General features: G+C 35.2%; 2 protein-coding genes across 2 annotated transcripts; both read right to left on the bottom strand.

Annotated features, from left to right (window-relative positions):
• Positions 1–4,115: 4,115 nt before the first annotated feature.
• On the bottom strand, positions 4,116–5,349 carry LOC118032900 (josephin-like protein). The gene is made up of 2 exons (XM_035037692.2): positions 5,078–5,349; positions 4,116–4,742 (listed from the first exon to the last, which is right to left on the bottom strand). The coding sequence occupies exons 1-2, from the start codon at positions 5,159–5,161 to the stop codon at positions 4,278–4,280; spliced, it is 549 nt and encodes a 182-aa protein (XP_034893583.1). The 5' UTR covers positions 5,162–5,349; the 3' UTR covers positions 4,116–4,277.
• Positions 5,350–9,631: 4,282 nt separating this feature from the next.
• Positions 9,632–11,013, bottom strand: LOC118032903 (uncharacterized). Its single transcript, XM_035037694.2, has one exon. The coding sequence runs from the start codon at positions 10,884–10,886 to the stop codon at positions 9,987–9,989; it is 900 nt and encodes a 299-aa protein (XP_034893585.1). The 5' UTR covers positions 10,887–11,013; the 3' UTR covers positions 9,632–9,986.
• Between the last annotated feature and the right edge of the window lie 1,165 nt (positions 11,014–12,178).

Raw genomic sequence — 12,178 nt, 5'->3', positions numbered from 1 at the left:
CCAGAATCACAGGCATCGATTTCCAAAACAAATGTCTTGGAGAAATCAAGTACAGTTAGAACGGGTGCCTCAAACAAGGCCTTCTTTAAACCAATGAAGGTTTGTTGAGTTTGTGCATTCTAGTCGTAATTGTGTTTCTTCAACAGATCAATGAGGGGTTTACTGATGATTCCAAAATGTCATGAATTTCCTGTAATACCCAGCCAACCCCAGGAATCCTCTCAATTCCTTCAAAGATTGTGGAATAGGCCAATTGGCCACAACTTCAATTTTCTTCATGTTCGTTGCCACTCCCTCTATAGAGATTGCATGCCTTAAATACTCCACCTGTTGTTCCCCGAATGCACATTTGGATTTCTTGGCAAATAACTGGTTAGCACTCAGAGTTTCCAGAACTTGCCTGAGGTGTGCAAGGTGCGGCTCAAAGGTTGAGCTGTAAATAAATATATCATCAAAAAAATACCAACACGAATTTTCGCATAAAGAGTTCTAGTACGTTGTTCATCAACGCTTGGAAGATGGTCGAGGCATTGGTGAGGCCAACAAGCATAACTCTAAACTCATAATGCCCGTGATGCATCTTAAACGTTGTTTTTTCAATATCTTCTTCATGCATTCTGACCTGATGATAACCCGATCGTAGGTCCAGCTTCGAGAGGAACCTGGAACCATGCAATTCATCCAGAAGATCGTCTATAAGAGGAATGAGAAATTTGTTTTTGATGGTCTGCTCATTAAGTTGCCTGCAGTCGATGTGAAACCTCCACGTGTTGTCCCTCTTTTTGACAAGCAAAACTGGAGATGTAAAGGGACTAACATTATGTTGTATCACTCCATTGGAGAGCATTTCCTTTACCAGCTTATTTATCTCCCTTTTATGAATGAACAAGCTTTTGTAAGGTCTGATGTTAACAGGTTGTGACCCTGGTTTCAGTAGTATTTTATGATCAAACTTCCTTGTTGGTGGCTGGCAAGGTTCGTGGTTCCTCAAAAAGTCCAACAAATTCTTTTAACAAGGTCTTAATCTTCATAGCAGCTTCGGTTGGTTGTCTTCCTCTTCGATATCTATAGCAAAGAACTGACCAACTAATCCTCTAATCACATCCTTGAAGCTTCTCTGCTCTTTAATTGTTGTCATCATTTGCAAGTCAAAAACCTGAAATATTCCCTTCAGCTCAATCATTCTGCCTTCTTTTTTAAACGATAACCGAGCTTAATGAAGTCAAAGAGCACTAGAGAATACTTCTTCAACCAATTCACTCCCAACACTATATCATGTTTGCCTAATTTCAACACTCTCAAGTTGGCCTTGAATTCATAGCTATGCATAAACCAAGTAAATCCAAGACTATGTATCTCACATAGCATGACGTTTCCATTAGCCACAATCACAGCTAACAACGTGGTTTTACTTGTGGCAGCATTCAACTCCGTAATCGTGCTCTCATCAATGAAGTTATGAGTACTTCCACTATTTATTAGAATTATAAGGTCTCTTCCTCGACAATTTCCATTAATCCTGATAGTATTGTAGGTATCATTTTCTGTTAAGGCATTTAGTGATAGCCCAAATTCATTTATCTGGTATGTCTCCTTGCGTTCATCCTGCACTGTGCCTTCTAGTTCCTTGATTCCTTCGTCCTCCTCTTCCTCCACCCCTTCTATCATGTGTAAGACCTTAGCACTGCATCTATGCCTAGGTATGTATTTGTCACCACACTTGAAAGCACCGCTCCAGTCTCTTCCTCTGTTCGAATAAGCTATCTAGATGAGGCTTCACTCCTTCAGTCCGATTTGGACTAAAAACTGTGGATGGAACATTACTTATTACTATTCCACTATTGAATGTAGTGTTACTGTGTCGCATTAATCTAGTCCTCTTAGTTAATGCATTGTTAGACTCCTCCTGCCATCTGGCTTGTTCAAATGCCATTAACACCTTTGAAGGTTTCGAGATCTTTAGCATCGATTTGATATCATCCTTCAGCCCACTAATGAAGCTAGAGACATAATAGAATTCTACCAAGGATGGATTAAGAACCGCTCATCAATGATCTCAGTTCTTTAAATCATTCTACATAGTCATCCACACTTATATCTTGGATCAGTTTGTTGAATTCTTCTACGATGTTTTCTCTATTGCCAAACCGTCTACAAAGAATTTGGGAAAATTCCTCTTAATCAATCCATGAATCATTCTCTCATACTAGTCCTTCGAACCACAAATCAGCCTTGCCCTCCAAGTAATACGAGACCACTTCTACCCACTGGTGCGTAAGTACCAAGTTGATCTTGAAATATTTCCTGCATTTTTGCAACCACCCTTGAGGATTCTCTCCCTTGAATGTTGGCAACTCTACCCTTGACAATGGTATGTTGTATCCAATCTTATGAGGTTCTTGCCCCATCATTTGATCACTTCTGAACTGATTCTTGTGTCGTGGTGCTATTCTTTTAATAGAGGCAGGCATTCTTGTGTCCTTATTAGATTTTGGAGCAGCCAGAATACCTCCTGAACTGGTTCCAATTTCCTTTCTCGCTGGTTGGGAAGCGATGAAGTGCTGGAAGTGTGAGGATATTGATTCCATCTGTAGGACCAGTTAATCAATCTTGGTGCCTTGCTCCAGCCAACATTCTTTACTTTCAGCCATAGATTCTTGCCATTTTAGGTGATGGCTTTGTAGCTGATTCTCTAACTTTTTGCAATTTTCATTCACTGCTTTGAGTTTATTACCATCCGTCATAGCTTTGATACCAATTGTTAAGCTTAGCTTAACAAGAAATGAAGAAATAGGAAGAAACATTGAGAAGAACAGAGATTTAAGGGAGAAATGATTCTGTTATTACTTTTTGTAACCCATATGTAAACTCTCTATCCTTATATACCCTTCAACATGCATTATAGGCCTATTCTAACTACTAACTGACTCCAACCGATTCCTAACGATTTCCCCACATGCCTTATGCCTGCCCACCATTAATTGTCTAAGGATAACCATTTCAGTTACACACTATTTCTTAGTTTTAACAATGTCGTTCTTTATTTTGTGACAATAAAAAAAGGCTATGACAATCTGCCAAAATGATATGAACCTCGGTAAAGTTCAAGATATAAAACACCTAAACTTCCAAACTTGAACCATCAAGAAAGAGAACCCTCCATGTAAGTTGAGACAAAAAAGGGTAAGAATACATACTAGAAGAAAGAGTTAACATGACAAATAACGCATTACAATTAAACTAACTTCGAAGAAAAAGAATTTACTATCAATGCATGAAATTTTGTAGTGACATCCATGCATGTAGTTTTTTCATATCCAAATAGAGAAACATTAACTGTAAAGTTAGATTAACTAGCTATTCTCCAGCCACTACTTTGATTAGATCTTGCTTATGCAACTGGTTATTTTATTCAAAGAAAAATGTCACTGACAATTTCCTAGATTGAGGCCATGAGCACAAACATGTTTAGCACCACAGAAAAGAGAAATTAGATTTTTTGTAGAAACATAAACACACTAAAGCATATTTCAACTGCAATTCCATCTAAGCAAACTAAATGAAAATCAACTGATATGATTGAACAAAAAACCTTCTACACAAAAACATATAAAAAACATGGAGTACAAATGAGTACAAATGGCATGACTAACAACAGTTTGAATTGGTTGTATTTCAGGCATAAATTACATGGGGTTAAAGACACCACAGCACTAACCAGAAAAGTTTTGCAAGCAGCAGAGTCAGATCTGCAACAGTGAGAGCTTCCAAAATATGGTATTTGATTCAACCCCAAATAATTTGAAACCAAAGCAGAGACTGCTAAAATCAGAAACATGATCTTCGCACCAAGCTGCCAAATAGAATTCAGTTCTGAAAAGACAATAACATTTCAACTCCAGACCATGGAATGCATACCTCTAATTGCTGGCATTTAAGCTAGCACGTGCAAAGAAAACATCAAATAAACCAAATACACAGGATGCAAGTGTAACAATATCCACCCTATTCAACATTGTATGGTTCATCAGCAACTCACCTCTTAAGAAAATTTGATACCACATAAACTGCTTAGCAACTCCCTTAGATTCCCCAAGAAATAACAAGAGGCAATATGATAAAAAAAACACACATAAATCAAAATACTGAATTCTTCAAAACTCTCTTTTAATCACTCTGTGTGATTACAAGAGAACTGGTATACAATTATAGACATATTATAGACATTCGAAGTTTCTACTTCTACCCCAACCCAAAACTTAAAAGAAAAGAAAGATTCACTCTTTATTGTTCATGACAAGCAAAACCTCTCCACCATTACTTAGAACATAATCCAAATATCCCCTAACCTCTCGAGTACCTTCAAAGGGCATGGGCTTAGGAAGATCACTATCCAAGTTATACCAAACCCCACCAATCTTTCTCATGGTAATCCAATGCCTACCCTTCCAAAGCAATGCATACCGTCTAGCTGGAACATTGAGGACAATACCAAACAAACTATCATCAGCCCCATCAAGATCAATAGTGGAAGCTGCATTCCGCCGGTCATGCCAGACAACAGTCTTGTCTTTCTCTTCGAGAGCGGCAATTAAAACATTAATGTCGTAATTTCCAGTAAAAGCATTATGGTGAGGCTTGAAGACTATAGACAATGGTGTCCAAGTCTTTTTGCTGGGATCATCAAGAACAAGTTTCCCAGAAATTTCATTCAATCTCGCTCGAGTAAATGCCTCCTGTTGCTGAAAAAGAAAAGAAAAGAAAAAAAGAAATCTCGATATCTTCAATTTGTAAGGCTTTATCACTAACCAAATAACACTACTTCTAGAGTAAATGGATGAACAGAAAAAGAAAAACGTTATGGTTTTTTATTTTGTTTTAAATTCTAAGCAATAGAAGCAGAAATTGCAATAAATTGTCGAAATATTGCTGTTTTATATTAAAAAAAAAAAAAAAAAAAAAAAACCAACAAAATTGAATCGTCTAAACTAAGGAGAAATTTTTTAGCATCATGTTTGGGAATCTTTTAGTAATTGGTGAGAGAGATCAGGGGTGGGTGATTTGTATTTTTGAGTACCTGGAAGAGATTGTTGAGGGCATGTAAGAGGCAAAATTGCAATTTCTGCTTCTCGTGATAGATTTTGGTCTTCTCGCTATCCATATCTCTTCTTCTGCAGACTGAATTGCAAGATGATCAATTTCGATTTGGTGGTCTTGATCTCCTAGGGGTTTTAGTTACAGTCTCTCCATTTTGCTCAATTTGGGGGGAAAATGCCGGCAAAGCAAAGCAGACAAGTTAAAGGTAGCGTCACGGCAGGCTCGGAATGGAGTTCCGTAATCGTTGAAACAACCTGGCGCGTTTCCCTTCCTGCTACGACGACGTTTTAAAATAAGAATTAAAATTAAAAATACTTCTTTTACTATATATATACTAGGGGTGTTCACGGTCCAGTAATCCAAAAATTCAACCGAACCGGAAAATAGTATTTCTTATTAATATAACCCGAATCGAACCGAGAACCGGTTCAAACCGAACCAGTTTTGTTCAGTTTGGGTCGGTTTTTTAGCATAAAAACTAGAAAAACCAGACTTATCTTCATCACTGAGCTAAATCAAAGGAAAAATCTGACATTAAATATCAATCTAAGCTATCAATCACAGCAACCACTTAGAAATTCAAGAAAAGCAACTAGCAATCAAAGTTTTCCACATAGAGAGAGCTAATTGACCATCAATTTTCTTGGGTCTTTGTTTTTCGCCAGCTGTGAATGCCGTATTGGCTTTAGCAAAGCCTTTTGGGGTATGTAGAGAATCTCAAAGCTTGCAACACAAGCTAGTATAAGTTATATTGTATGGGATTTCTTGACTGGAAGAAAGGCCACTTTTTTTTTAACCGATTCAATCGGTTTAAGCTTTTTTAAACCGAAACCGATGATTTGTTATTTTTTAATCGGTTTATTCAGTTTTTTCTATCGGTTCGGTTTTTCAATTTTTAATCGATTGATCGGTTTTTGAACACCCCTATATGCCACTAGTAAATTCACCCGTGCTAGCAAGTTATACTATTATTTTTCTAAATTTTAAAAATTATTAAGAGTATGAATAATTTTTTGACAGTATCATTAAATCTAATCAAGCAATTTAATTTTAAAATTTATAGCTCTTTGCATAACTCGAGTTTCGAATTAAACCATGTGATAACTAATTCAAAGTGAATTATTCAATTTAATGGTTCAAAAACATCTTGAATAGCCAGCAAAAAACATGAACATTACTTAAAAAAAACTTTTAAAAGACAATTTTTTTATATATATTAAAACGATGTCAAATGGAATCAACCTCGATCACCTTACGGTCTAGGTCATATATTTTAATGAGTTTAATAATTTTATTTTTAAAAAAAATTATTTTTATTTAATTTTATGATAACATTAAATGCTTTCAAAATCAAATATCAACCCTAAAAAAATATTTATTTAAAATTGTGATAATCCTATAAAAAATAAAAATAAATAAATCATGAATTTCATTTATCAACCAATCCATTATTGAAGAAGGGTAAGATAAAAAAAAACAATTAGAAAAATTAAAAGACTGAAAAATATTTTAAAAAAAAATATCAGGTTTGATAGGCAAACCTGCTTACCCGTGAATTAAGTAACCTGGATCATTTAGTTAACCTTGCAAATCAAGTAATGGACTTTATTTAAATTAATAACTTGTTTTTTTATATAAAAAAAACTATTGTTTATTTAATTATATGATAACAAAAATAGACAATCGCAAAATTAAGCATCGAACTAATACTGAGATTTTTTTTTAAGACTATGATAATCTCATAATAACAAAACAAAATAAATTATAAAACTTAATTTTTAATCAGTTCAATATCAAAAAATAGAATTAAAAAATTAAAAAAATTAAAAAAAAAATTAAATTCGTCATAATTATCAATAAGCCCATGAACTTTCTTAAAAAAACTATCATTATAAATTACTATTATAATTCATAGAGTTACGGAGTAATCCACAATATTGAGTGTAAGAAAACAATATTTTTCACACATCTTTTAACTTTATACTTAATATATTATTTTCTTCCTATTCTCACCAAAAAATTTCCTTATTCTTTTTAATTTAAATTTAAACTTTATCACTTTCTATGAAAAATTTATTGTACTCAAACTATAACTATAGTTTTAAAACATAATTTTGATAACGACCAGATAAACTTAGAATCCCGAATCAGAAGCCAAAAAATACTTTTTATAAGCCTAATAAATTCAATGACAAAATACAAGCCCGAATATAAATACAATCTCCTTATAACGTATAGTCCACTCATATCTATTATAGGCTTTTCATAGGCCTAGTAAATTCAAAGAAAAACAGCAGTCCATTCATATTAATGCCCACTGATATCTATTTACATATAAAGAGTATTTACTTCATTGGCAGGGCTAGGGATTTATTTCTGCAGCAGCTCTTCTTCTCCTTAACTTTCAAAATCCTTTTCCCTGTCTGGGACACTGTTCTTTTTATTCTCACTCTTCTTTCACCAAGTCTCAATCTTCTTACATAATACTTGGATGCTTTGCCGCTTTTGAATCTGTGATGTTAGGGTTTGTTTTGAATCTTTTTCCTAGCATTTTAATGTTTTTTTTTTGTTTTTTTTATTACAATGACTATGTGTTTGTACCTGAGAAAGTTGATGATAAGAAATTTTGAAAAAAATCTTCTCTTCAACATTGAGCTCAAATCTGGTGTATCCAAAAATATTTTTTTTTAAAAAAAATTCAATGTGACTGGTTTTGACTGGATTGAATATCAAATCACAAGTTTTTTCGAGTTAGGAAACACCTTCTCTTGTTTTCTATTAAACTTAATTTCTTTTGTTTTCTATTCAACCTGGCTCAACTTAAGTATAGGTCATCCGAGTCTAATATTTTGTTTGTAGTTAAAATCATGTTTTTTAAAATTTTAAATAATTTAAAAACATAACAAAATAATTTTTTAAAAAAAATATATATATATATATATTTTTAACACATTTCTAAATAAAAAAACACTTGAAACTATAACTACAATTACAATGTATTTGGATACGTTGCTAGTATTCTTTGCCCGATGCGAGCTTGGTGTCAACATTTCCCTTAAAGAGTAGAAGGCCCCTAGAAATAGTGAATCGATTACTCAAGTGACAACAGAATTTCTTCTTCAGTCCTTTAATAGGGAAATGCTATCTCTTTACAGCAAAATCCGTTCCTTGTAACATTTTAATCCACTAAATCATTTCAATTAATTGCCTCTCGATATCCTCCACAGGGAAATCGACAATCAATCACGGCCCCTTTAACAGGCAACGGGTGCAGACTACTTTCTACATGGTTTTTGGCCCGCCCCCTTCTGTTAGCAGAAGTAAAATCACGCATCGCAGCATCGCTAGGAATTTTTTTGGATGATAAAAACAGGAATATGAAGGAAGCTACAAGACAAGAGTTTTCGATATTCTACAGAAAATATAAAACCACCAAAACGTGGAGCCTTGTTCTAATCTAAAAGGAGAGAAACAGGAGTTGAAGAAAGAAGGGAAAGTTTTGCCATTTGCGCATACCAATTTAGCCTTCATGACTTGACTGGATTTCACTCATAGGCCTATACCAAGCTCTTCTGAAAGTATCCATCCGATCCTTGAGATTATTGCTCCGTATCCTGAATTTCTTAAATGCAGTTTCCTACTGAAACAGCATTTAGCAATCCATTGGCAGCTATATTTCGGTAATTTAAGAGGCAAAAACTATATATAGCTAAAATCACCTCACCCCATTGATTCTAAGCTGCTCTGCTGACCCTTTCCTGATCAATGAAAAACACCATGACTCGCAAGTTAAAACCAGCATTTCCCACACCTATTACCAGTAGGCAACCAAAATCGTGATTTCGCATTCCAATTTGATTAAAGCCAAAATTTTGCTTCACTATTACTTCTAATATCCTTTCATCGACATTATTCCTGAAATTCACCCAGTCTTGGCCCCAACACCTTCAATTCCCTAAGTCACATTTACCCATGACCACTCGCAATTCTTCAACTCCTCACAGATAATCTCTTGCATACCTCAAATTCAGAAGCAAGAAAATTCACTAAATCACCTTGGAAAACACTCTCTCATAAAATATACCCGACAACTCCATAAAATAAAAGATTTAAAGCAATAGGAGTAAAACGATGGGTGCAAGCCTGCAGACCACAGAGTGTCACTCATTGCCAATTCACAAGAAACCATCTTTTTTCTATATCAGACATGGTTGAACTTGTCAATTTCCTTAAGAACAAGCTATTGATCCCAGATCACAAAGCCATGTTATTTTCTACACATGTAGTGCAACATTTTTAATTCCACACCAAAGACTCCAAACCCATTAGTTTCTGATAGTGGCATACTATAAGCAAAACAAACTTGACCCATGGAAGCACAAGCACACCTACCCATTGTCATTCAATGTAATCTACATTCCCACCAAGCTCAACACACCAGCAGCCATCTCACAAGAAAACGTCTTAAAACCAAGATACCACAACACCACAAAGGAAGAAATCATGAGCAAAACACTGACAATAGAATACTTAATGAGCAAATATTATCTTAGATTCCCCCGCCATACTTTAATCATTCACTACCCATACTCAAGTTGTTTTACACCATAATTAACAACCAATGGAGCACCCAAGTACAAGCTCTTAATGCAAATTAAACAAAACAAGAGCGGCCCTAAAACTTAATTTGGCGCCGAAGATCATAACAGAAATAAAAAAACAGGCACACAACAAAAGAAATAATCAAAACACAACAGGAAACTGAGGGCAGAATCCAGTGGTTATCGTCATTAGTCGCATATATACAAAAGTACATTCATCAACCAAGGCCACAACGCGAGCATAAATAACATAAATATACCTTCACTCTCTCAATCATCTCAATTCTTTCAATACTCACGACGGTAGCTGCTGTGACTCTCTTTATCAGCAGCAACTTTCTCTTTCTCATAGTTACTCCCTTCCTCCAAATTTAACCCTCCGATTGCCTCAGTGATCTCGGGACCACTACCTTTCCCATATGAATAATCGACGGGAGCCGATGGTCCACTTGGCACTCCGTAATTGGATGTCTTTTGCAACAACACCGGCTGTGGTGGCTTGTGATCGTAGGGCGATGGTGATGGTTGGCAACATAGATCAACGGGAGCAGAAGGCCCACCTGGGAAACTGTTATTGGATGCTCGATTGTACAGAGGTCGAGATGGTAGGGGAGGTTGTGAAGGATAGCAAGCAGGGTAGTAGCCGTACTGATCGGTGTAGCCGTATGGAGAGGGAGAGTATTCCCTGTAGTCACGTGCGGGAGGTTGAACAGGGGCAGGGTTGTAACAATGGCTATAGTTAGGGGCCGCACGGTAATCCTGCACCGGAGGAGGCAAAGGCCGTTCTTTCACCTCCAGTTTCACCAGGACTTTACCCTGTGGACGGCCAGAGGGACGTGAAAGCTCGAGGGTGAGGACCGAGTAGGGCGTTGACTCGTCCGAGTCGAGGAGCTGACTCAGTGGAAATTTCACGGTGCCTACAAGAGGTTTGGGGGTTTCGGATGGCTTGGAGTGGAAGATCTCGAGGGTGAGGACTGAATCGTGGCGAATTATGGGGATAGTAAATCGTTCGTTCCAGACGGGGCGAGTTGAGAGTGAGTCGTCGGCATGAGTTGCGAGTCGGTGGTCCGAGTTGTCGAGATAGAAGGTGGCGTAGGGTTTCAGATCGCCGTTTCGCCAATTGACGTTTTTGAGGTGTTTAGCAGAGATTATTGTGATCTCGAGTTGGAGAGGCGTTGGGGAAGCCATGAGATTTTTCTTTCCTGGTGGTGGTTTGCTAACGTGCGCTCAAGGTTTAGGATGAGAGCGAACGAGAAGCATAAGGAAAAAGAACAATTTGATGGCGCGAAAAAATAACAAAGAAGGAAGAACTGGATATCGTGTATTTGTATGCAGGTCCACTCAACTAAATCGAATCCTAAAGTATCCAACATTATGCAATTTTACCCTCATATCGTTAGCTTAAAATGCCATTAAAAAAGGATCATTTAAGATTTATCTTAACATGTTGACAAGGGTTTTTTCCCTTCAAATATTATTAAGTAGATATTTATTTTAAATTAACTCTTATAAGAGAAATAATATTATATCATAAATCTTCATTATAGGGCTTGTTTGTTATAAAATCTAATTTAAGCTTAATTTGTTAAAGAAATAATTAAAAGATTTGCTATTCAAATATCCTTGAACGATTAAGATTAATTTCTTCATGTTTGGAAATATGCAATAATAAATTTGATAAAAAAAAATCTTTTAATTTATATAAAAATTCATTTACGATGAATCCTGAGGATCTTGCTAGGATTAGGTGCAAGAGGGTGTTGATTTTTCTGGCTGGCAAAGATGGTTTGAAGGTATTTAATATAGGAGGGTTCTTTTGGAAAAATATTTGTTTTTTGAGTTATATTTATTTCTATTTAGTTTTTTTTAACCTCATTTAGTAAATCAGATACTATGCTTGATAATATTGTTTTTTTTATTTAATTTAAGAATTATTCAATCTTATTTTTTTATTCAGTTATGATTATTTGGCTTGTATTTAATATTTTTATACGGTACCATTTAGTGTTTTCATCGAAGGGTTGAAGGGAAGTGTCGAGACTGTGGAGCATGAAAGTGGAGACTAGTCAATTCTCAGCTCAATTGATTTGGCAAAGTCACCTTGAAAGAATATTTTTAATTTTTATCCAAAATACATGCGATAAATAAGATATGGACTATCAATAAAAAAAATTATTAAAAATTTACTTTTAACATCATTATATTTAAAATAAAATAAATTAATTTAAAATTTTAAAAAGAATTTAATTTTTTTCGAAAACATTTTTAATCATTAAAACCTAACGAATGATCGAACTAACTAACCTTGTTTAAGAGTTTTTTCCTTTCCTTTCTTTTTTCTCTACATAATATGATTAGCGCTAAGAAAACGTGATTGTGATATGATTAGCGTCTAATGATAATGTCAGCATTAGAAAAATATACTTTGTAAGAAAATAAGTAATACTATGAAAATTCAACTGGATGTAATATCTATTATA

The sequence above is a fragment of the Populus alba genome, chromosome 1 (assembly GCF_005239225.2).
Source record: "Populus alba chromosome 1, ASM523922v2, whole genome shotgun sequence".
In the NCBI taxonomy this organism is placed as follows: domain Eukaryota; kingdom Viridiplantae; phylum Streptophyta; class Magnoliopsida; order Malpighiales; family Salicaceae; genus Populus; species Populus alba.
The sequence above is the reverse complement of the archived record's forward strand: the minus strand, read 5'-3'. Positions and strand labels throughout refer to the sequence as shown.